General features: G+C 48.4%; 1 protein-coding gene across 11 annotated transcripts in view; it reads right to left on the bottom strand.

Annotated features, from left to right (window-relative positions):
• Nucleotides 1-1,337: 1,337 nt before the first annotated feature.
• The window catches only part of phc2 (polyhomeotic homolog 2), a 154,599-nt gene continuing 133,132 nt past the window's right edge, over nt 1,338-22,804 (bottom strand). For 6 of the 11 annotated variants that reach the window (XM_033047882.1, XM_033047873.1, XM_033047874.1 and 3 more), the window contains 7 exons: nt 17,515-17,674; nt 14,183-14,385; nt 10,019-10,154; nt 8,131-8,248; nt 6,770-6,923; nt 3,123-3,372; nt 1,338-2,555 (listed from right to left, as the gene is read on the bottom strand). In XM_033047882.1, coding sequence (XP_032903773.1) covers nt 2,401-2,555; nt 3,123-3,372; nt 6,770-6,923; nt 8,131-8,248; nt 10,019-10,154; nt 14,183-14,385; nt 17,515-17,674 — 1,176 coding nt within the window. In that variant the 3' untranslated portion in view covers nt 1,338-2,400. The remainder of the gene's footprint in view (nt 2,556-3,122; nt 3,373-6,769; nt 6,924-8,130; nt 8,249-10,018; nt 10,155-14,182; nt 14,386-17,514; nt 17,675-22,804) is intronic. The other 5 variants (XM_033047883.1, XM_033047881.1, XM_033047877.1 and 2 more) reach the window with 4 other exon arrangements.

Here is a 22,804-nt window from a genome sequence, read left to right as displayed (position 1 = left end):
GGGGGGGGAGTCACCAGACAATGGGCTTATTCAAGGCAGAAATTCATTGTTGCGTTGGTTGTGCTAAAACACAGGAGAGTGGCTGTGTGGTGCAGTGTGCTCGCAAAATTAAGCTGGAGTGACTTCAATAGATTTTGAATGCAGATTACAAATGTGTTACTTGCACAGGGCAGCTCAGGATGAATCTCCAGCAATCAGTTGCTAAATACAACACAATTTAAATTTTTGGAAGCATGTACCAGCCCTTAAAGGCTCTGCCTTTCCAGACCTTTTCAAAATAGGGCATTGATTGTTTCCCACAATTCGGTTGTATTGAAATTACTTCAAGACAGTAACAGTACATTTTAGCAACAGCAAAGTTATTTGGAAAGTTGAAGACTAACCTTCATTTTCTTCTGCCATTTAAAGGCGACTTGGTAATGCTTTATGTTAAGTATCAAAAGACAAATTGTTACAAATAGGAAGTGGGAAAAGGTTTGCTGGAATGATATGGGACTGTTTGTAAATTGCCATCTGCAGTGATCAGGATAATGGAGGATTGGAAATTCTTCCAGGGGACGGCATGAGACACGGGCAATAATTGAATTAGCCGGTGCAATGAAGTGACCGTCGTGAATCCAGTATCAGGCAAGCAGCGTGCAGAGACACCAGTTTGCAGCCCACGGTCCCTCCTCTGTAAATATTAAAACATTGTGATGCTCCAACTTAAGGTGTGCCAAAACAAGTTCAGCACATCCAACATTTCAGTGCTTGCACGCACACACACATTTAAGATTGTATTTCCATTACTTGCACTGTAATGTCATCCATGTTTTCGGGTTAATTGCACTTGGCCTGTGTGATGGGTCAATGATGGCATGAATGAAAGAACGATTGAGGCACAAACAGGGCACCGTCAGCCCAGACTGGGGATCATGCGGTGGCTGAGAAATTGTTTTGTCACCGAGTCGGTAAAGGCTGCACTGACTTGGTCGCCACACCTGTTGTATCTGGACGGGTCGAAGGGGAGCTTCAGGAAGACTGGTCTGTAAAAGGATCAGTGGATGAGCAGTAGCACAGGAGAAGCGTGGCGCTGCACCCTCAACATTGGTTTGATGGTCTAAGTCACAAAGTTGGGGGAGAAAGCGTGGCACAGTGGTAGAGTTGGTGCTTTACAGCGCCAGAGACCCGGGTTCGATCCTGACTACGGGTGCTTGCCTGTATAGAGTTTCAACGTTCTCCCTGTGACCGCATGGGTTTTCTCTGGGATCTCCGGTTTCCAAACACACTCCAAAGACGGACAGGTTTGTAGGTTAATTGGCTTGGTTTAATTGTAAATTGTCCCTAGTGTGTGTGTGTGTGTGTGTGTGTGTATAGGATAGTAATAGTGTGCGGGGATCGCTGGTCGGCGCGGACCTGGTGGGCAAAAGGGCCTGTTTCCGTGCTGTATTTCTAAACTAGTCAGTGAGGATTTTGGTCCTGATGCAGCATCCAGAGCTGCACTGGGTCCCTGCGTGTGAACAGTTGGGATGAATAGATTTCTGCCTCTCCAAATGTAGATAATCTGCCGCCCTCCACTCAAACTTTGGGTGAGCAGACAGATTATAAATTGAACAGGGCAATGATTCTGTCCTTTGCTCCCTTCCCAACTCATTCTGCACATGTGGAAGAACCACCCCCTCCACTTTTAAATCAAAAACGTCTGAGCTATTCTGCCATCTGGATGTTCCCCACCACAGAAGTCTGGGAGGCAGCCCTTATTAAACTCGTAACAAATGTAAATTCCAGCAAGACATAAAATGTTCACAGGTTGTGTGTTCTGCTGCACGAACACATGCTGGTCAACCACTTGCACCGTGTGGATGATCTAAATATTCTAGAAACTGCATCGCCCTGCATGAAACAGTCACAAAGAGTTTTACAGCAACATCTTGTTATTTCAGGCACATTATAAGATCACAAAATAGATCTGATTATCAAACCAATCTAAAGAAAGCCTAACCTCTAAACATGCATCCAAACAGAAACCAACCTTAGGACAGATCTAAATCCAAAAAAAGCAATTCTCTTCAGCTACATAACCACTGGCAAATATACTGTGTTCTGTGAAGAATTATCCTCTAAACACTCAATGCATTTGGCTCATCTGGTGGAGATGACTTCTCCACCAATGTTCCCATCTCTATCTTTGCCACTGGGATAGCACCATGTATTTTCCTCATTTGGGAAACATTGTACCCAGATTGCAGGCTTCTCACGAAGCCAATAGTTGTTTGATAGTGTGATCACTGTACTCTGCAGTGCTACACCTCAATTCTCTTTGCAAAGAGCGACCAAACGTCCACAGCGATCAGAAACCTTGGCTTTCAGTATAGCTGCCACTTCAACCAGCCAGGTTCCCCAATGTCCCAAGGGTTCTGGTTAAGAGTCCTTCAGCATGCTGATCCTGGCATATATTTTCAGGGCTGGCCCTAATTTAATGTTCATGGCACTCATGAGGTGGTCTTCTTTAAGCAACAGGAGGGCCTGCCCATCAATTTCCTGGGCCCGAAACTCATCGGCGATCTCCTGGCAACCTGAAAGGAACACAGTGCAAGGAGTTTACAGTCCTGACAACCACAGTGGCTCGAGGTGCAGTGCCAAGTTACATCCCAGTGGGTGCTTGCACATCTAGCACTGCCTTCACAGAGTTGCAGCTGGTAGAGCTGCTGTCCCACAGCACCAGAGAACCGGTTTAGATCCTGACCTCAGGTGCTGTCTGTGGAGTTTGTACATCCTCCCTGTGACTGTGTGAGTTGCCTCTGGGTGTTTGGGTTTCCCCCCACATCCCTTTGATGTGCAGGTTGGTAGTTTAATTACCCACGATCTCATTTGTTGGCGCAGCAGGTTCAAGGGGCTGAATGGCCTCTTCCTAGGTATCCACGGTGAAAGTCCCAATGTAGCGTCTGCACCTCTGATTATTCATTGTTCCCGAGTGCACCATCCCTTGAGACAAGGAACCCATCATCTCCTTCCCCTGACTCTGGGGTAGGCGAGAATGGGGGGGGCTTCAACACCAGAGGAAGCACCCTCTCTGAAACCCCAATTTAAAAAAAACCCACACCCAACCCACCCCACAACCCTGCTTGTCACAAGAACGTTACCTGGCAACGAGCGAATAAATTCGCACACGTCCTCCACGTTCCACTTGGTGGGGTCGCTGGGCAGGAAGTGGTGGCCGATCCCCATCAGGTCCCGCATCCGCAGCTCGTGGATGTCGAGCTCCCGCTCGCCCTGCCTCCTCCGTGACGTGGAGGAGCTGGCCGAGATGGGCGATAGCGGCTCCTCGTAGCTGGAGTTGTCCGAGCCTCTGCTGGAGTCCTCCTGACTCATGCCCACGGTCGCCGGGGACTGCTGAGAAGCAAAGCCAACATGTCAGAACTGGAGGCCAAAGCTCAGAACATCACAGACGTAGACCCACAAAAATTCTGGAGAAACTCAGCTGGTGCAACAGCTGCTGCACCCGCTGAGTTTCTCCAGCATGTTTGTGTACCTTCGATTTTCCAGCATCTGCAGTTCCTTCTTAAACACAGATGTAGACCCTATTTTCAAAGCCCCGCTATACCCAACTAACGCCCCCACCCCCAACCACCGACTCCTTCTGTGTGCTAATTTAGAAAAATCTTCTGCAGTGCTGCACAGTTACGTGGTTTATTCATCAAGGCTAAGACAGATTTTAAGCAGCAACTTAGAGGAGGTGCCAAAAGTCAATTGATTGATTGAAAGATGCAGGATTGAAACAGGCCCTTCGGCCCACCAAATCCATGCCAAATCATCGATTATATTCGATGTTATTTCACTTTTGCATCCACACCCTACACACGCGGAGCAATTTATAGAGGCCAATTAATCTACAAACCCATATGTTGGGATGTGGGAGGAAACCCGTGCTAAAGGAGGAAACCCACAAGGTCCCAATGAGAACATACAAATTCCACACAGCCAGAACCCCAGCTCAGGAACTGTGAGTGTGATTAAAATTGCAGGAGGTGTGGGGGAGGGGGCGGGCGGGGAATGGCAGGCACGTGAAGACAAGGAATGCAGAACTCCTGGAGGGCTTAAAGTCTGAAGGACCACGGATGCATTTGAAAGGAAGGATTTTCAACACAAAGGTGAAAATTCTCAAGTCCAGGAACAGCTTGTTTCCCTCTGTGATCAGGCTTCTGTACGGTCCTTCTATAATTTTGGGTATGTCCAACTCACCTCAACTCCGAGACGCACATTGGGCTTTGTCTATGGAACTGATGCACCACAGTGCTGTGAACTAAATTTGGCACTCTGCATTTTCCCCTTTGCTCTACATATTACACTGATTGTACTTATGTATAGCATTAACTATGGATTGGAGGGTAGCTAATGTTATCCCACCTTTTAAGAAAGGCAGGAGAGAGAAAACAGGGAATTATAGACCAGTTAGCCTGACATCGGTGGTGGGGAAGTTGCTGGAGTCAATTAAAAAAGATGAAATAGCTGCACATTTGGATAGCAGTAACAGGATCGGTCCAAGTCAGCATGGATTTACGAAGGAGAAATCATGCTGGACTAATCTCCTGGAATTTTTTGAGGATGTAACTAGGAAAATGGACAAGGGAGAGCCAGTGGATGTAGTGTACCTGGACTTTCAGAAAGCTTTTGATAAGGTCCCACATAGGAGATTAGTGGGCAAAATTAGGGCACATGGTATTGGGGGGTAAAGTGCTGACATGGATAGAAAATTGGTTGGCAGACAAGAAACAAAGAGTAGGGATTAACAAATTCAGAATGGCAGGCAGTGACTAGTGGGGTACCGCAAGGCTCAGTGCTGGGACCGCAGCTATTTACTATATACATCAATGATTTGGATGAAGGGATTCAAAGTAGCATTAGCAAATTTGGGGATTGGGGATGATCAGCCATGATCACATTGAATGGCGGTGCTGGCTCTAAGGGCCGAATGGCCTACTCCTGCACCTATTGTCTGACTGATCTAATTAGAAAAACAAAGCTTTTCACTGTACCTCAGAACACAAGACAATAATAAAGTTAAACGTAAAGTGTTTTAAATGTTCCAACGATCAGAAGGGGAGTATTCATCGATGGCCCAGCACATGGGGACAGCACTAGGGAACAGAGCTGGGTGGCACAGTTGCGCAGCGGCAGAGTTGCTGCCTTACAGCGCCAAAGACCCAGGTTCAATCCTGACTACAGGTGCCGTCTGTATGGAGTTTGTATGTTCTCTCTGTGACCGTGTGGTTCTCTGGATGCTCCGGTTTCCCCCTACACTCCAAAGATGTCCAGGTTTGTATGTTAATTGGCTCCTGTAAATTGTACCCAGCGTGTAGGATAGAGCTCGAGTACGGTGCAAATTTGGTGGGTCTGTTTCCACTCTGCTATCTAAAGTAAAAGTAAAGAACTGCGGATGTAGTGTACCTGGACATGGATTGGAGGGTCCACCCTCTCCAAGTACCTCATCACTGTCTCCAACACAGCAGTGACAAGCCCGACCAATTTCTGGAAAGACGTACTCTTCTCTACGACGTGCTAAAGGCACTATATAAATGCCAGTTGCCATGGTACATAGAACAGCACAGCACAAGTCTTTTGTCCCACAATGTTGGTGCTGAACATGATGCCAAGTTAACCTAATCTGTGCCTGCACCTGATCCATATCTATGTGCTTAGCTGAAAGCCTCAAACACCAGTGTCGTGTGTGCCTCCATCATCACGCCTGGCAGTGTGCCTCATGGTGTGTCCCTCAGCTGTGTGGGGGTGGGGTGATAGAGGGAGCACACGCGCACACATGGCTATGATGCTGTGAGCCCCCTGGCTCGGGGCCAGGTTGCTTTGTTGGGGACACTTGTGCCTCGCTGCGTCCTGGAGCATCTTTGATTATCCGCCACTTGTTCCCTTTTATTAATCTAAAAGGCAGCTATTCTTCCCTTTCACCTCGGACCGCAAACGTCCACCAGCTGCGGGCATTGTATCTCCAAGGCTTTCTTCACCCGTGCTTCTATTCAGAGAGGCGAGGCCAGCTGGAGATCTGGGTGTCTGAACACAATCGCCCACCTCGGAGACAGGCCGACAAACACCGACCTCATTTAAAATCTGCCGGGGCCCAGCCTCGCTGCAGACTCACTGCAAGTTTTAACACTGCACTAACCAAACCGGAGTTCATGATCCGACCCAACGTCTCAGTGTTAACGCTTCTGACTTCAGCAGACAGCAGGCTTTTATTCAAGCCACAGCTCAGCTCCCTCGCCGAGTCGTGCAAAAAGGAAACTAATTGCACTGAACCAGAGAAGCAATCGCTCGATATATGGCTACACTGCAGACTTACAAGGGCAGTTCTGATGCAAAGTTTTATGGTGGATGAACATCACAAGACTCGTCGTGTTTGGAGTCACCACACACAGAAGCCTGCAGGTTCGCACCCTACATACCCCGTCCACATCAGGGAGTGCACCCAGTTTACCATTCCCAGCCTTGCATTTAAATTATTCCATGGATGTATCTCTCCATCCCCCCTCCCCCACCTCACCTCTCTCACATCCCGTCCTCTACATCTACCTATTCCCCCTCCCCCACACCCTTCCCCCATTTCCCACATCTCTTCCTCTGGCCCTCTCTATTCCCACTCCCCACTTCCTATCTGTGCCTTCAAGTTCCTCAGCTGCAGTGATGAGATCCACATCAGGCCTGCTGCTGGTTCAGAGGCCGCTGTTGCTACCACATGCACGAGTTAGCCGATGTTGGACGGCTCTGTTCCCCTAACCTTAAGCTGTTTCTTGGGCTGCTCGCTGTTGGTGCTGTGCAGGCTGTTCTTCCTTGGGCCTCTCTTTCCCAACTTGCCTCCTTCTTTCTTCTGCAGGTACTTGCTCTTGTCGGGTTTGAACAAACCCACTCGCTTACTGCAGCCAACATTATACCTGGGAATACACAAGGAACGTTTAGTTCAGTTTATTCTTATTGTCACGTGTACAGAGGTACAGTGAAAAGCCTTTCTTGTTGAGTGCTATCCAGTGTACAGATATAGGGTAAAGGCAATAATGTTTCGTGCAAGATAAAATCCAGTAAAGTCTGATTCAATAGAGCCCGAAAGTCTCCAATGATGGTAGGTCAGAACCGCACTCTAGTTGGTGATAGTTGCCCGACACCCAAATAAACTCTGCAGTGAAACTCACAACCCTTGTTCTCTGTAAATATCTTTCTGCAATGTGCAACTTAAAAGAAGACTTTGTACGGTAAGAGGGGAAAGATTTATAGGAACCCAAGTGGCAACGTTTTCACTCAGAGGGTGGTGGGTATATGGAACGAGCTGCCAGGGGAGGTAATTGAGCCACATAGAATAGCGACATTTAGACAGGTACTTGGGTAAGAAAGGTTTACAGGGTTTGACCGAGGCTCAATCAACTGAGACTAGCTTGGATGGGCAATGCCGATCAGCAATGATGATGGGGCAATACAGTGGGCGTGGACAAGATGGGCAGAAGGGCCCGTTTTAATGCTGCATTACTAATTTTGCACAGTTCTTACAAGAGAGTGGACATAATAAAAATCTTTGAAGGTCGGCACAGTGGTGCAGCTCGTAGAGCTGCTGTCACACAGTCTCGTTGACCCAGGTTCGATCTTAACCTCTGATGCTGTCTGTGTGGAGCTTGCATGTTTTCTCTGGGGCCATTTGGGCTTCCCCCTGGGTGCCCCCAGGCTCTTTTCACATCCCGAAGATGTGCTGGTCTGTGGATTAATTGGTCAGTGTACATTGACCCTTGTGTGTAGGTGGATGGTGGAAGAGAGACGTCAAGGAGATGTGACAGAACACAGGTAACATGGAAAGAAATAGGGGAATGGGTGAGATAGGATGGCTCTGAGAGCTAACCTAGACTGAAGGGACAAGCTAATTGACTCACTGACCCACTGGATTTTGGGATGTGCGTGGAAACTGGTACATCCCGGCAAAACTCATGTGGTCACATGCAGAATGTGCAAACTCCACACAACAACACTAGAGGAGACGATTGAATCCTTATCGCTGGAGCTGTGGGGCAGCAGCTCCACCAGCTGAGCCACTGTGCTGGCTCCCCGATAATCTGTCACAGAAGTTCCTGCAGTGCAAGTGCTTTGCTGAGATCTTACCTCTTGGCGCAGGCCATTGAACAAAACCTCTTTGAGCCCTTGAACTTGTGAGCGTAATCAAGCCTCCCGCAGAACTCGCACTTCAGTTTCAGAGCATCCTCCTCTTTTTCCTTCGACTCTGAGGTAAAGAAAAGGGGCAAAGACTTGATGGTTAAACGTGTTCCATTCAGCCAGGCAATTAAATATTCTTACTTGGCCATTCTTAAAGTTGAATGCTTCAGTGTCGGAACTGTGGATAAAGCTTGGCCTCACTACTTAAAAGAAATGGAAAAATTCCAGCAAGCACAACTCTGGACTGAAAGAATAGTAATTATGCTTATGAAGTGGCCGAAATGAACATTTGATGGATCCAACTACAGTGATGTTTCTAATTACAAAATAAATCTGCTTCCAATAATAGTGGCCAGTCCTGGTCAGTGCTAAAACACCCCAGCAACAAGCTGTCGGCCAGTAGGGGATATGGCTACAATTAGGGAAACATACTTCATCATTGGGCATTCAAAGATTAATGGGAAGAGACTGGTGAAGGGATTCCATGTTGTTGGAAGTCATAGGAAAGGACAAGCTAGAGAGAGAGTCAGAAAAATGCTTTGCGGGTGGACAAGATGGATTTTAGCACGTTGGTCTTCGTCAGTCATGGAATCAGTAGTTTGGTTCAGTTTAGTTTATTGCCACGTGTTTCGAGGTACAGTGATAAATTTTTTGTTGTGTGCTAACCAGTCAGTGGAAAAACTATACATGATTACAAGCGAGCCGTCCACATTATACAGATACATGATAAAGGGAATAATCTTTTGTAGAGAAATTGGGACGTTATGGTTACAGTTGTACGAGACATTGGTGAGGCCACACGTGGAGGTATTATTTTACACCCTGCTATATATATAAGATGCCATTCAATTAAAAAGAGTGGAGAGAAGATTTACGATTGGGCAGACTTTATTCCTTGGAGCACAGGAGGCTAAGAGAAGATCTTAGAGGTGTGCAAAATCATAAGGGACATAGATTGGATGAATGCACAGAATCGCCCCTCCCCCCCCCCCTCCAAGGCAGGTGAATCAAGAACTAATGGGCATAAGTTGACGGGGAGAGGAAAAGATTTAATAGGAACCCGATGAGCAACTTTTTCAACATATGGATATATGGAACGAGCTGCCAGAGGAAGTAGTTGAGGCAGGTACAATAAGAACATTTATCAGGCATTTGGATGGAGACATTGATAGGAGAGGTTTAGAGGGATGTAGGGACTATTTAGAATTGGTGGGGCTCGTTTATTAAAAAAAACATTAACTGCTTGAAAACAGGTCTGCCGGACAGTGACAAAGAGCAGCTTGTGAGTTCAAGGTCACAACTGATTTTAATGCTTTGTTCCAATGCTGTATACCAATGTGACTGAATAAAAAGTTTCATACGCAACTACTGGACTTGGCAAACCATTGAGAATTCAGTGATCCATGGGTCAAATGCAGGAAATGGAGCGAGCGTAGATGGGGTATTTTGGTCAACATGGACAGGTTGGGCTGAAGGGCATGCTTCCATGCTGTATAACTCTGTGACTCATCTAGACTATATCCGGGTTCGATCCCGACTACAGTTGCTGTCTGTACGGAGTTTGTATGTTCTCCCCGTGACCCGCATGGGTTTTCTCCAGGATCCCCGGCTTCATCCCACACTCCAAAGGCGTATAGGTTTGTAGGTTAATTGGCTTGGTATAATTGTAAATTGTCCCTTGTGTAGGATAGTGTTAGTGTGCGGGGATCACTGGTCGGCGCAGACTCGGTGTATCTCTAACTAAACTACAGGAGGTTTGGTGGGGGGGACCCTGTTGAAGTGCTCAGCTACCCCCATCTACAGTGCAGGCCCAGGACTAGCGGATGCAGACACACACCTTGCTGACTGAGATCGTCCATCTCAGAGTCGGGCTGATCCAGCTGTGGCAGTTTCTCGGCTGGCTGTACAGCTGCCGACTGCTGCTGCTGCTTTTGTTTGGCCAGGTGGTCGATAAGTAGCGAGGAACGGCCCACCTACGACATGGGAGAGAAGGACAAATTCCATCCGTCTATTGCAAGTTAGCCCGCAAAACCTCGGCAACGGCAAGCAGCATTCTCAGTCTTAAAAACAGCACGCAGGGTTCTCTTCCTAGTCTTTGCCCAGGGCATCTCACACTCAACACCAAGGGATAATTAAATAAGGCCCCCCTCACCAGTCATCTTGGCGGACATATGACCAAGATGAGGATCTCGGCCCCTTGGGTCTTGTAGGGAGGGGTGGGTTGCAGATCCCAAGTGTCGATCCTGTGCTACAGAACTAACAACCTCACCTGAAGCTAATCCTCACTTGGCAAGTGTGAGCAAAGCCCCAGAAGTGAATCGCCCTCACACAGTGACTGAGGGGCACAACTATCTGCTGAGACACTCATTTCTAGGCACCAAACATCTCTTGTAATTAGCTTCATCAGCTCCCTATCGGAGGGATCTTCAGCAACTCAACAACACTCCAAGATCTCAGGGCTCCTTTAGTTCCTTCAGTTTCTCCATCTTCACAGAATTTAAGCACAACCAGATCTGAGTACTTTCAGCTCTCTGGGCCCAGCCTTCGAGATCTTTCTCTCTAAAGCTCTCTCCACTCCAAGCAGGCACTCTCAGACTCTGTCAATGAGCTTGCAATCACCTGTCCACATAGCTTCTGCATCAAATTTAGTCCGAGCTCCAATGATGCTCCAGTGGGACACTTTAACCCGGGCTGTGGTTGGATGATGTACTTGGATCACTGATCTTTCTGCAGCAGGATCAGACTGAGCTAACACATCTTCCCCTGGACTGTACAATCAGACTGGTCTGTGACTGCAGATTGTAACACATCAAACTCTGAAGGTTCCTCTTTGTGGGAAAATCTAGAAGGAGGGTCACTGGGTAAGGGGTCACCCAACTAAGAGAGGTGAGGGGAAACATTTCCTCTCGAAGGACCTTTTCTTAGGAACTCTCACAATATGAACTCTATTTCAACAAGTATTCTATGATTCTTAATAACCTTTGCAACAAAGATCCACCCCAATATACACAAAACTCTGAAGAAGGGTCTCGACCCCAAACTTCACCCGTTCTTCTCTCCAGAGGTGCTGCCTGTCCCGCTGAGTTACTCCAGCTTTTTGTGTCTATCTTCATACACAACCTCAAGTTCCTTCCTATTCCGATTTTAACGTTTAAATTAAGCAAAATGGAAAGGCATATAACCATATAACAATTATAGCACGGAAACAGGCCATCTCGGCCCTTCTAGTCCGTGCCGAACACTTACTCTCACCTAGTCCCATCTACCTGCACCATAACCCTCCATTCCTTTCCCGTCCATATACCTATCCAATTTATTTTTAAATGATAAAATCGAACCTGCCTCCACCACTTCCACTGGAAGCTCATTCCACACATTCCATACTTTTTATCCCATTCCTTTCTTTCCCCCAATGGTCCCCCTCTTTCCTGACTCTCTAACAGAGGAGATGACATGGTTGGGGCAACGTGGTGGCAAGAGAAGATTTTTGTTAAGGGGTGCAGGCAATGTGGACCGAGTGGATGTCCTCCCCACACTAAGATGGGATGAGTGATGAACTCTCGCTGCTCTGACACTAGATCCCACGGGTTCTGAGCGACACCGATTCACGAGGCACTTTCATGGCTCACTCTGAGGCAGTTCTGCAAGCAAGACCGGCCGAAACATGCAAGTTCACCTTACTGCAGCTTACACAGGGACATACACAGGCGGGGGTAGCAGCAGCAGAGCGGAAAAGCCAAGGACAGGACACTGCCACAGTACATTGTTCAAAAAAAATCAGCAACATGACACAGTATTGTAAAGTAGAAAAGTGAATCACTCACAAAAATTGCCCATGGAGAGAGCGTCGAGAGAGAAGGTTGTGGAAATCATTCAAAAAGTGGTTCAAACGTGATGAGAAGAGAAGTATAGACATGAACATGTCATTGTAAATTAGTGCAACATCTCCCAAACACTCTTACTTGTTCTGAATCCCCCCCCCCTCCCACACCCCGCCACTCCGAGAGACGCGCGCAACACTACACGATACACAAATCTCTTTTGTCGCCTGTGACGATGAGGACGAGATTGACCCGGTCCCCAGTCCCCCCCACCAGCTGAACCCACCATGGTGAACCCACCAGCTCAGCTCATTTACAGGACACCCAACTTGATTCACTATTGTTTAATTATTTGTTTCTTCAAGGGGATGCATTGCCGGACAGGCCAGCATTCTGTGCCAATCCCTAGCTTCCCTTTGAGAAGTTGGTGGGAAGCCGCTTTGAGCTGCAGGAGTGAGGATACAAGTAGTTTGCTGCCAATCCACAGGGCAGTGAGAATAACACACTGCTGTGGGAATGGAATCACCTGTACAACAAACTGGGCAAGGATGGCTGATCTCCTCCCCTCAAGGACAGGTGGGTTTTGGTGACAGTCCGGTAATCCCCTGGGCAACAAACGTGGCAGCTGCCGGCTCTGAGCTTCCAATCCCAGCCGATCCTGGCCGGTGGGCGAAGTGAGTCAGACCTGGCTTCCCATTCACCGCCTGTCTGCTGCGATGAACTGGGCAGCATTCGGTTCACCAGAGGGAATGGACAGCAACCTATACAGTTACACCCGCAGTCCCACACTGTTAATCTACTAGGTTGCTTTATCACACTGAGCAGGCACGTGGCATGAGATGACCCACAAGACAGCTGTCAAAGGATGTGGAGGCTTTGGAGAGGGTGCAGAAGAGGTTTCCCAGTATGGATTTGGGGCTATTAGCTACAAGGAGAGATATGACAAACTTGGGATTGTTTTCTCTGGAGCGCCAGAGTTCGAGGGGAGACCTGATAGTATATAAAATTATGAGTGGCGTAGATATAATAGAGTCAGAACGTTTTCTCCCAGGGTGGAAATGTCAAAGACTAGAGGACATAGCTTTAAGGTGAGAACAGCAAAGTTTAAAGAATATAGGTGGAGCAAGTTTTTATTTTACAAAGGTGGTGAGCACCTGGAGTGGTGGTGCCTGGAGTGGTGGTGCCTGGAGTGGCGGTGCCTGGGGTGGCGGTGCCTGGGGTGGTGGTGCGTGGAGTGGTGGTGCATGGAGTGGTGGTGCCTGGACTGGCGGTGCCTGGGGTGGTGGTGCCAGGAGTGGTGGTGCCTGGAGTGGTGGTGCCTGGAGTGGCGGTGCCAGGGGTGGTGGTGCCTGGAGTGGTGGTGCCTGGAGTGGCGGTGCCTGGAGTGGTGGTGCCAGGGGTGGTGGTGCCTGGAGTGGTGGTGCCTGGACTGGCGGTGCCTGGGGTGGTGGTGCCTGGAGTGGTGGTGCCTGGACTGGCGGTGCCTGGGGTGGTGGTGCCTGGAGTGGTGGTGCCTGGAGTGGTGGTGCCTGGAGTGGCGGTGCCTGGGGTGGTGGTGCCAGGGGTGGTGGTGCCTGGAGTGGTGGTGCCTGGACTGGCGGTGCCTGGGGTGGTGGTGCCTGGAGTGGTGGTGGTGCCTGGAGTGGTGGTGGTGCCTGGAGTGGTGGCGCCTGGAGTGGTGGTGGTGGTGCCTGGGGTGGTGGTGGTGCCTGGAGTGGTGGTGCCAGGAGTGGTGGTGCCAGGGGTGGTGGTGCCTGGAGTGGTGGTGCCAGGAGTGGTGGTGGCAGGGGTGGTGGTGCCAGGGGTGGTGGTGCCTGGAGTGGTGGTGCCAGGGGTGGTGGTGGCAGCAGACACGATAGTGGTATTTAGGGCTTTTAGATAAGCACATGAATATGCAGAGGAATGGAGGGATATGGATCACGTGCAGAGGAGATTAATTTATCTTGGCATTATGTTTAGCACAGACATTGTGGACTGAAGGGCCTGTTCCTATGCTGTAGTGTTCTATGAAACGGCAGGTCCCGCTGAATGCTGCTAGTTAGTTAAACCGTCCTCCATTTGTCACACTGCAGTGGGCGAGCAGAAGTCCACATTGTCAAGCTACGTCATGCCAGGGCACTGACTACATGAATGAATTTACATTGAAACCCAGAATAAAGGTGAAGACCGAAGATACTCACAGGGAATGGCTCAGCACCTTCCTGGATAACAAAGCCTTCAATGACATGGGTGAGGATCTGGGGTTTGACGATGGCCTGTGGAGGTTTGTTCTCGGTGTTCTGCGGAACGCTTGCAGTCACGGACGAGGTGGTGTTGCCATTTCCGGACGTCATGGTGGGAGCGGGGGAGGCAGTCTTGGCATTAACACCCTCCGGCCCCTTCCCTGCGAGGAGGAGGAAAGCAACTGCGTTACTCCCACCTCCGACCCATGCCCACTGGCCCGAACACAGCAATGCTACACTGCTGGTTGGATACCGTTTGAAGGGAGTAGGAAAGCAAGGGTGGAGTGAAAAAAAGGGAGAGGGAAGGGTGGAAGATTGGAGGAGAGGGGAGCGGGTGAGCGTGGAGGAGGAGTGGAGGGAAGAAGGGAGGAGCTGGAGGGTCAGGTGGTAGAAATGGGAGGAAGGGAAGGCTGGTGGGGGAGAGAGAGAGGGGAGGGGTAAGAAAGGAGGGATATGCAGGATGGGCATCTGCCGTTGCGACACCAGAGAAAAGCTTTGTTAGCTGACGGTTACCCTCGGAAGACCTGGGGATGGGAAAGGTGCTGGATAAATCCCAGCCATGCTTTCCCAGGAATCAAGTCAAGGGAAAAACATTGGGGGTTGTTCAGAATGCTGGTGTCTGTCCTGAGCCCAGCAGTTCAGCTGTGAGAGAGCCCAGACGCTGACTGTGACTGCATGTTCACAGCCTCGCCCTCCTGCCCTGGCAGCCAGCGATGTTTGGACCATATTCGGATCATCCCCGGCAGTCTCCAAGGGCAACGGCTTTAATTGGCCTCAAACACAAAAACAAATGTATTAATGAGCCATGAGTTAATCGGAGAGGATTGTGCTAAAGCATCGCAGTGAAAGGGACAATCAACCTTCTCTGCGACTTTCCAGTGATGTCATCCATACTGAGAGGAGGCTTTCTCCACTGTATCTGAACATTAACTCGAGAAAGGTGATCTCGCGCCACTTGACGTCCAATAAATTAGCGACCAAATGATGTGCACAAGGCAGACCAACCAACTGCATCCAGTTGAGGCCATCTTCTTGCGACTGTGGTACACTGCTTGTCTGTTTGCTCATTCATTTGCCGGCCTCCATCTGTCAATAACGCTGGGACTCAAAGCCAAACTTTCTGAGGACCACAGTGAACAGAAGCAGAATCACCCATCACCAACATCTCCAAACTAATCCATCACCCATCCCCGACAGCCGCTTTACTTTCCCTGGGCACCTCAGGAAACAAAACACTGAGTGGAAAAGTTGCCCCTGAGGTCCCGTACCTTTAAAATCTCTCCCCTCTTACCTTAAGTCCATTCCCTCTACTCTGAGGAAAAAGATTGTGAGCGTTCACTTTATCCATGTCCCTCACAATCTGTGCACCGAATATGGTCAACCTTCAGCCTCCTACTTTCCAAAGCAAAATGTCCCACCTATCCAACTTCCCCTTATTACTCAAGCTGGGTAACATTCAGACAAATCTCTTCTGCAGACTTTTGAACTTAATGGCATCCTTCCAATAGGTGAGCTACCAGAACCGTACACAGTACTCCGTGCGGTCTAACCAATGACATTGTGATGTGCCTGCCTTTGTACTCACTCCCTTCCCAATAAAGGCAAGCATGCCAAGAGCTGCCTTCTCCTACGCTTATCTCCTCTATCTTCCTCCACCTCCCTATCCCCAGAAACATTCCCATGTGGACTCTCCAGTACACCCACCTGTGTAACCTCATCCATACATTCTTCCTCATCTACCCTGAGAGTTACAATCTCCAAAGCAAAACTTTTTTGGATTTAGTAAAACGCAAATTCCACTCCATAAAACCACACCTACTCTGCCTCATCGTGTTCCTTTTACCACAAACCTACAACTTCCCCAATGACCAAAGGCAGGTAACTCTTCCCATACCTTTTCTAGAAAATAGCAAGGTACCATTTGCTACCCTGTCCCAGAATCCAGCAGATGTAGCAATATGCTTCTGTTATCTCTGTAAACAATTCAACTAGATGCCCGAGGTATGGCCCTCAGATGCAGGGAACCTGTAGAGTTCGAGTTCACAAGTTATGATAGAATTAGGCCATTCAGCCCATTAAGTCGAAGCCATGTTCCTGCCTTCTCCCTATAACCCTTGAAACCCGTTCTAATCAAGAACTTGTCTATGTCTGCCGTAAAAATATCCACCGACTTGGCCTCCACAGCTCTCTGTGGCAATGAGTTCCACAGATTAACTACACTTTGACTAAAGAAGTTCCTCCTCACCTCCTTTCTAAAAGAGTGTCCTTTAATTCTGAGGCTATGACCTCTGATACTAGATTCCCACCAATGGAAATATCCTTTCCACATCCACACTATCTATGTCTTTCCTTATTCTGTAAGTTGCAATGAGGCCCCCCACCTCAACCTTCTGAACTTCAGCGAGTACACGCACCTCAGGGGCAACTTCTTCCTCAGAGGCTAGTCAGTACCTAGAACGAGCTGCCAGAGGAAGCTATAGAGACGGAACCAATAGAGACACATTTGTACAGATATGTGGATAGGAAAATAAGATAAGATGAGGCCAGGAATTCATTCACCCGGATTGCAGTTCTTTATGGAGCTGAGATAAGATAAAGGGTTGTTCGGCACAGACAATGTAGGCCAAAGGGCATGTTCCTGTCTTGTGCTGTCCTATGTTATGTGAAAGGTTTGGGATACGAGTCAAACGGTGCTAATCTAGGATGCCAACTTGGTCAGCATGACTAAGATGGGCCGATGGCCTGGTACCATGCTGTATAATTCTGACTATATGTTATGCCCAATCTTCAAACCTCTATTTTCTGCTGTCCCATCCTTGCTGATTGTTGCAAGTTATGGGACTAGCACAGGTAGACAACCTGCTCAACAATGAGTTGGGCTGAAAGGCCAGTTTTCACACTGTAAAGCTCTTCGCCTTTATCAGAGGCTGAAATCTGCTTTGCTCAAGCATCTCAAATCAGCTCACCCAGTGCCAACGGTTGGATCACGACACAGAAATTGGGGACGTAAAGCTGGGTTCAGCGACTCAATCTGAATCAACCGGCTGAGGGAAGAAAGCCAGGCTTGCACCCTCCAGTGCTGGCACACAAAATCTCCCCGCCAGGCCTGTGGCAGGCAGCATCTCCGCTGTCTCCAGCCTTGTCCCGCTACTGATGGGGCACTCAGAGGTCAAGGCGCCCTCTCTCAGCTCCGTTTGGACAATCCCAGGGGAACCTCCGCACTATCTTTCTATGACCGGACCTTGCTCCACGCGGCCCTGGACGGAAGCCATGCGGCTGCGCTCTCTCACCTTGTGCGACGGGCTTTGCCGGCTCAACCTTCTTTTGATCGGGTGTTACCGAGCAGGCCGTGGTCGTGGGTCCGTTGGGTCTCTCCGCGGGCCCCTTCTCAGCCGCGGGGTCGAGCTTGTCCCTCCTGCAGTCCGGCACGCTCCGCTGGCACTGCTGGATCTGTGGCAGAGGATCAAACAACATAACCTTCGCCCAAGCAGCGCAGACACGCAATCTCAGCACACTGAGCAGGAGACTCGAGGACCCCTGCTGCTCATCGCTAAAAACCCAGCGCTTTGTGTGACAGAACACATCAGTACTGTGCACCAGCACCTGCAGGTTAGAAACTAGATTGACACATTTTGAGTGTTTTATATTATAAAGATAATCGGAGTGGAGTTTGCATGTTCTCCCCGTGACTGCACAAGTTTCCTCTCACATCCAGGACATTCAGGTTTGTCGATTAATTGGCCTGGTAAAAATTGCCCCTTGTGTGTGGCGAGTGGATCAGAAAGTGGGATAACAAAGAACTAGTGTGAACGGGTGATCGATGGTCGGCGTGGACTCGGTGGGCCGATGGACTTGTTTCCATGCTGTATCTCGGAAGTAAATTAAAATAAAGGGCTGTTTTTTTTTTTAGACCAAGGTGAGTTTCAAGTTCTTCGCTCAAAGAGTGATGAATCTCCGAAAGTCTCATTCCCCAAAGCCAGATCATTTCATATAATTACAGTGGAGATAGATCTAGGGTCACATGGAATTGCCGCAGAAGAGTTGAGGTCAGCATTGATCAGCCATGATCTCATTGAATGGTAGGCTCAGGCACCAGCAACTAACTCCTGCTTCCTCTGCTCATGTTGGAAGCACTAGCTCTACGTCATCCACTCCCTACACACTAGAGCGGTCACGGTGGCGCAGCGGTAGAGTTGCTGCCTTACAGCGAATGCGGAGCCGGAGACCCGGGTTCGATCCTGACCATGGGTGCTGTCTGTAGGGGGTTTGTACATTTTTCCAGTGACCTGTGTGGGTTTTCTCCGAGATCTACCGTTTCCTCTCACACTCCAAAAACGTACAAGTTTGTAGGTTAATTGGCTTGGTAAATGTAAAAGTTGTCCCTAGTGGGTGTAGGATAGTGTTAATCTGCGGGGATCGCTGGTCGGCGTGGACCTGGGGGGCTGAATGGCCTGTTACCGCGCTGTATCTCTAAACGAAACTAAAGGCAAATTACAAAGGCCAAATTAACCTGTATATCTTTGGGAAGTGGGAGGCTTGGAACAAACAGTCACAGGAGAGACATGCAAATTTCACACAAACATCCAAGGGCAAGATCGAACCCGGTCTCTTGTGCTGCGATTCAGCAGCTCTACCTGCTGTGCCACCACGCCGCCCCACAGCAGTGGCCAACAATTAATCCCCATCAACGAGTCTCCAGTTGCAGGACCTCATTCAGCACAAACATTCATGTGTAGGACAAAGAACTATAGTTCTATAGCTCCATTCACATCCCTTTCAAATGTCCCTTCATTATAACATTTAAAAGACATTTGGATAGATACATGAACAGGAAAGGTTTAGTGGGATATGGGGCAAACGCAGGTTGATGGGACTGGCATAGTTGGGGCATAATGGGCCAACAAATCTGTATCTGTATGACTATAACACCAATTTAACGGACCATGAGGTTCATTTTGAGATGTATAATGTAGGAAATATAGCTGCCATGTTGTGCACAGCAAGTTCCCACAAGCAGGTTGTCTGAGGGACATGTGTTCACCACCGGACAGAGGGGAGAACACTCCCATTCCACTGCTGAGTAAACCTTCGGGTTCCTTTCCAGCTGCCCGAGAGTAGCTCAGTTTAATCCATCGTCTGGAGGACTGCAGTGGGTGGGCTGGCCCTGTTCTGGTGCCTGGTCCTTGGAGATGGACATGAATCTATAACCTTCTGATACAGAGATCCAAAACTCCCATTGCACCACGCTGATACTGCAGTGAGCACTGCAACGCAATTACTTCTGCAGTCGCTCGACGCTTCACTTATGACCGATGCCCAACTCGATGAAAACTATTGCTAATTATAAACCCACAGATGTTCGGAGGCACTTGTCCAGAGAGACGACTCCAGCAATCTCAATGCATCCCCACTGAATACAAAGGAAGTTCCATAGTGTGAAGACAACACCTTGTTTTGTGGCAGAGTGCTGCAGCTTCTATTTATTCTCTGACAGGATACGAGTCTTCCTGGGCAGGTCTGCCTTCACTGCTCAACCTGAACACCTGTTGATCAGAGTGGTTTGCTGGGTCTCTGTGCAGGCACAGCTAAAGCGTAGACCAGGTAATGTGCCAGACATCCATTGTTTATTGCGCATTGTTAATAACAAAAGATTCTCATGCCAGATTTGATACATTCCCAGTTATCTTGTTGGGATGTGACCAGATTAATATTGCAGGCAGCATCTCTGGAGAAAAGGGATACTAGCGGTTGTCTTTAGCTGTGTCTGAAGAAGGGTTATCACCTGAAACCTCACCCATTCTTTTTCTCCAGACATGTTGCCAGACCCGTTCAGTTACTCCAGCACTTTGTGTCTATCTTCGGTATAAACTAGCATCTGCAATTTCTTATACACATTACTATTCCAGGCCTTTGAGTGACTACTTCTGGAGTTTAATCACCATAGGATGTTGCATTGTTAGTTGACAAGTGGCGTGAAAGGCAAAAATAAACTTTCGAGTCACATGGAACTGCAGATGCTGGAATCTTGAACAATACACAAAGTGCTGGAGGAATTCAGCAGGACAGACAGCATCAGTGGGGGAAATGGACAGTCGACTTTTCAGGTCGGGATCCTTGTTCAGACGCCGCTAAAGACACAGAAGAGTCTAAAGAAGGGTCCTGTTCCAGAATGTCACCTATCCACTTCTGACACCGGTGCTGCCTGACCCTCCAAGTTAATCCAGCACTTTGTTTTGAATAAGCTTCGAGTTATTTGCTGAACTGTTGGAATTTACACATTGAATCTAGTACTGCTCTCTAAGGCAGGGTGTTTCAGGTTCACAGCCCTCTAGGCAAAGAAATTCCATTTAATCTCAATCTTAAAACATGTAGTATACAAGAGTCAGGGGGGTATGGGCAGAGAGTGGGATAGTGGTGCTCAGGGCCAGGCTGGATCAGCCAACATCTTACTGAGGGGCCAAATTACCTTATCCTGCTGCTGTAGAGAGCTGAAGCACCCCAGATACTTTAGATGAAGGGAAAATTATTTTTTTTCTATTACTATTAATATTTTCAATCCATCAGTTAAATGCATCCATAAATATTTTTAAATTTTGAATTATTTAAATTGTTTGAAATTATTTAATTCTACTTGAACATCAGTGTCATTTAGAACCAGTTAAAAAACATTTGAACAGATATTATGGATAGGAAAGGTTTAGTGGGATATGGACTAGCCCAGTATGCCAACTCGAGCGGCATGGAAAGGCGGGCCAAAGGGTCTGTTTCTGTGCCGAACAGCTCTATATACACGAGATATCAAGAGGCCTTCCAGGAAGTTCCAGCACCCGAGGGCTAGTCACCGTTTACAGGCTGCACCCCGCACATCAGAGGCGCCTCTATTAGGCGTAGGCCCACTGGACACCAATGCCATGGGGATTATGTGGGGAGGGAACGCCAGCTACGTCCTGGGTCAAGTACAATCCTTCTTACCTGTTGAATCAGGTGTCACACTGCCACAGTTGTCTAACAAAAGGGCCAAGGTTAAAGGCTACAGAGCTGATATACAATATACTTCAATGGGTAAAAGAATCACAATGTGTCTTTAATCAAACTGCTGGAGGTCACGGGCTGTGAATTTAGGTGACTGCAGGCATGAATAACAAGGGGGTGTTTCAGATAGGCCTCAGGATCCTTGGGTAGAGGGAGGGAGGGGGAGGGGGAGTAAATTAGGTTTCCTTCCTTCTGATTACCAATGCCAGAACATCAGTCTTCAGCCACGTTGTGAAACCTCTGTGGCCCATCAACGTTGACCGTGGAAGACTCATAGAACTAGATATGAGCACCAGTGTGGTGACTCGGTTAGCTGAGCTGATTAGGGAGCAGCAGGAAACAAGGACTGGGAAAAAGCTAGAACGGAAATTATTAAAATAAAAATAGCTGCAACACCTCTGATTTATGAGGCACTCGTCAGGGAGCAAAACATTCCAAAGTGTTTTACAAGGGCACTGACACTGAATCGTGGAGGAAGTCAATGGGACAGAGAGCAAAAGCTCAATCATAGGTTTTAAAGGGAGCCTCGGATTTGGTGGGATGAATTTGAGGGAAGAGGGAATAGAAACAGACAGAGAGGAGGGACAGATAAGGGAGAGAGAGAGAAAGGGAAAGAGAAGGGAGAGAGAGGAGAGTGAATTGGGAGAGAGAGAGAGAGAGACAGAGAGAGGAGGCAGAGAGAATTGAAAGGAGGGACAGAGAGAGAGAGAAGGAACCTAGAGAGATACACACTGGGGCCAATTTAAAGGGCTAATAACAATCCAGCATGTCTTTGGGACATTGGAGCATCCGAAGGGAACCCACGGGATCACAGGGAGAGCCTCTAACCACACGGACAGTGCCATGTTCTCAAGCACAGTCACTTGCAAACACTGGTGGTATGAATTGCGATAATTAAAATATATGATAAAGCAGGGGTATAGTAAGCCATTGAGTTAAAAAAAAAAAAATGAAAACGCAAAGAGTTGGAGCAGTGGGGTAGGTCAGGCACATCTGTGGAAGGAATGGACAAACAAACAAACAACGTTTCGGGTGGGTATCCTTCTTCAGACTGAAAGCTGGAAAAGAGAGGTGGGAATGGGACAAAGCCTGGCAAGTGATAGGTGGACACATGCGAGGGGGAGAGGTGAATGGCACTCCTTCCATCAGGAGTTGAATGGCCACAGGAAGATACACGAGTGAGGTCACTAATACTGGACAAAGAAGCAGAGGTGAGGAGCAGATTGGCCTCTTTAAGGTGCTAACATTAGCTGTGTTTTTGACGTACTGGCCTTCATTCCAAAGGTTTACAATGTCGGGCAAAGTCCGTAACCGGCACGAGGACTTTGGATGGGGCAGGGCAAGAGGGGGACTAGAAGTGAAAACAGGGTCAAATGGCCTGAAGCTCTCACTGACTCCAGTGAACGTCTTCAAACGCACAGCTCAGAGGTTGTCCAATATCCTGCTGCATTAATGCTTCAAACATGCTTCATTCTCTCAGGGGGTCTCTGAGGGTTTCCCAAAATGCATCGATGCCCCAACCACTCGCGGACCCATTTCAGGCTAGAA

The sequence above is a fragment of the Amblyraja radiata genome, chromosome 31, assembly GCF_010909765.2.
Source record: "Amblyraja radiata isolate CabotCenter1 chromosome 31, sAmbRad1.1.pri, whole genome shotgun sequence".
In the NCBI taxonomy this organism is placed as follows: Eukaryota; Metazoa; Chordata; class Chondrichthyes; order Rajiformes; family Rajidae; genus Amblyraja; species Amblyraja radiata.
Note: the sequence above shows the minus strand (reverse complement) of the source record. Positions and strands in the feature narration are given on the sequence as shown.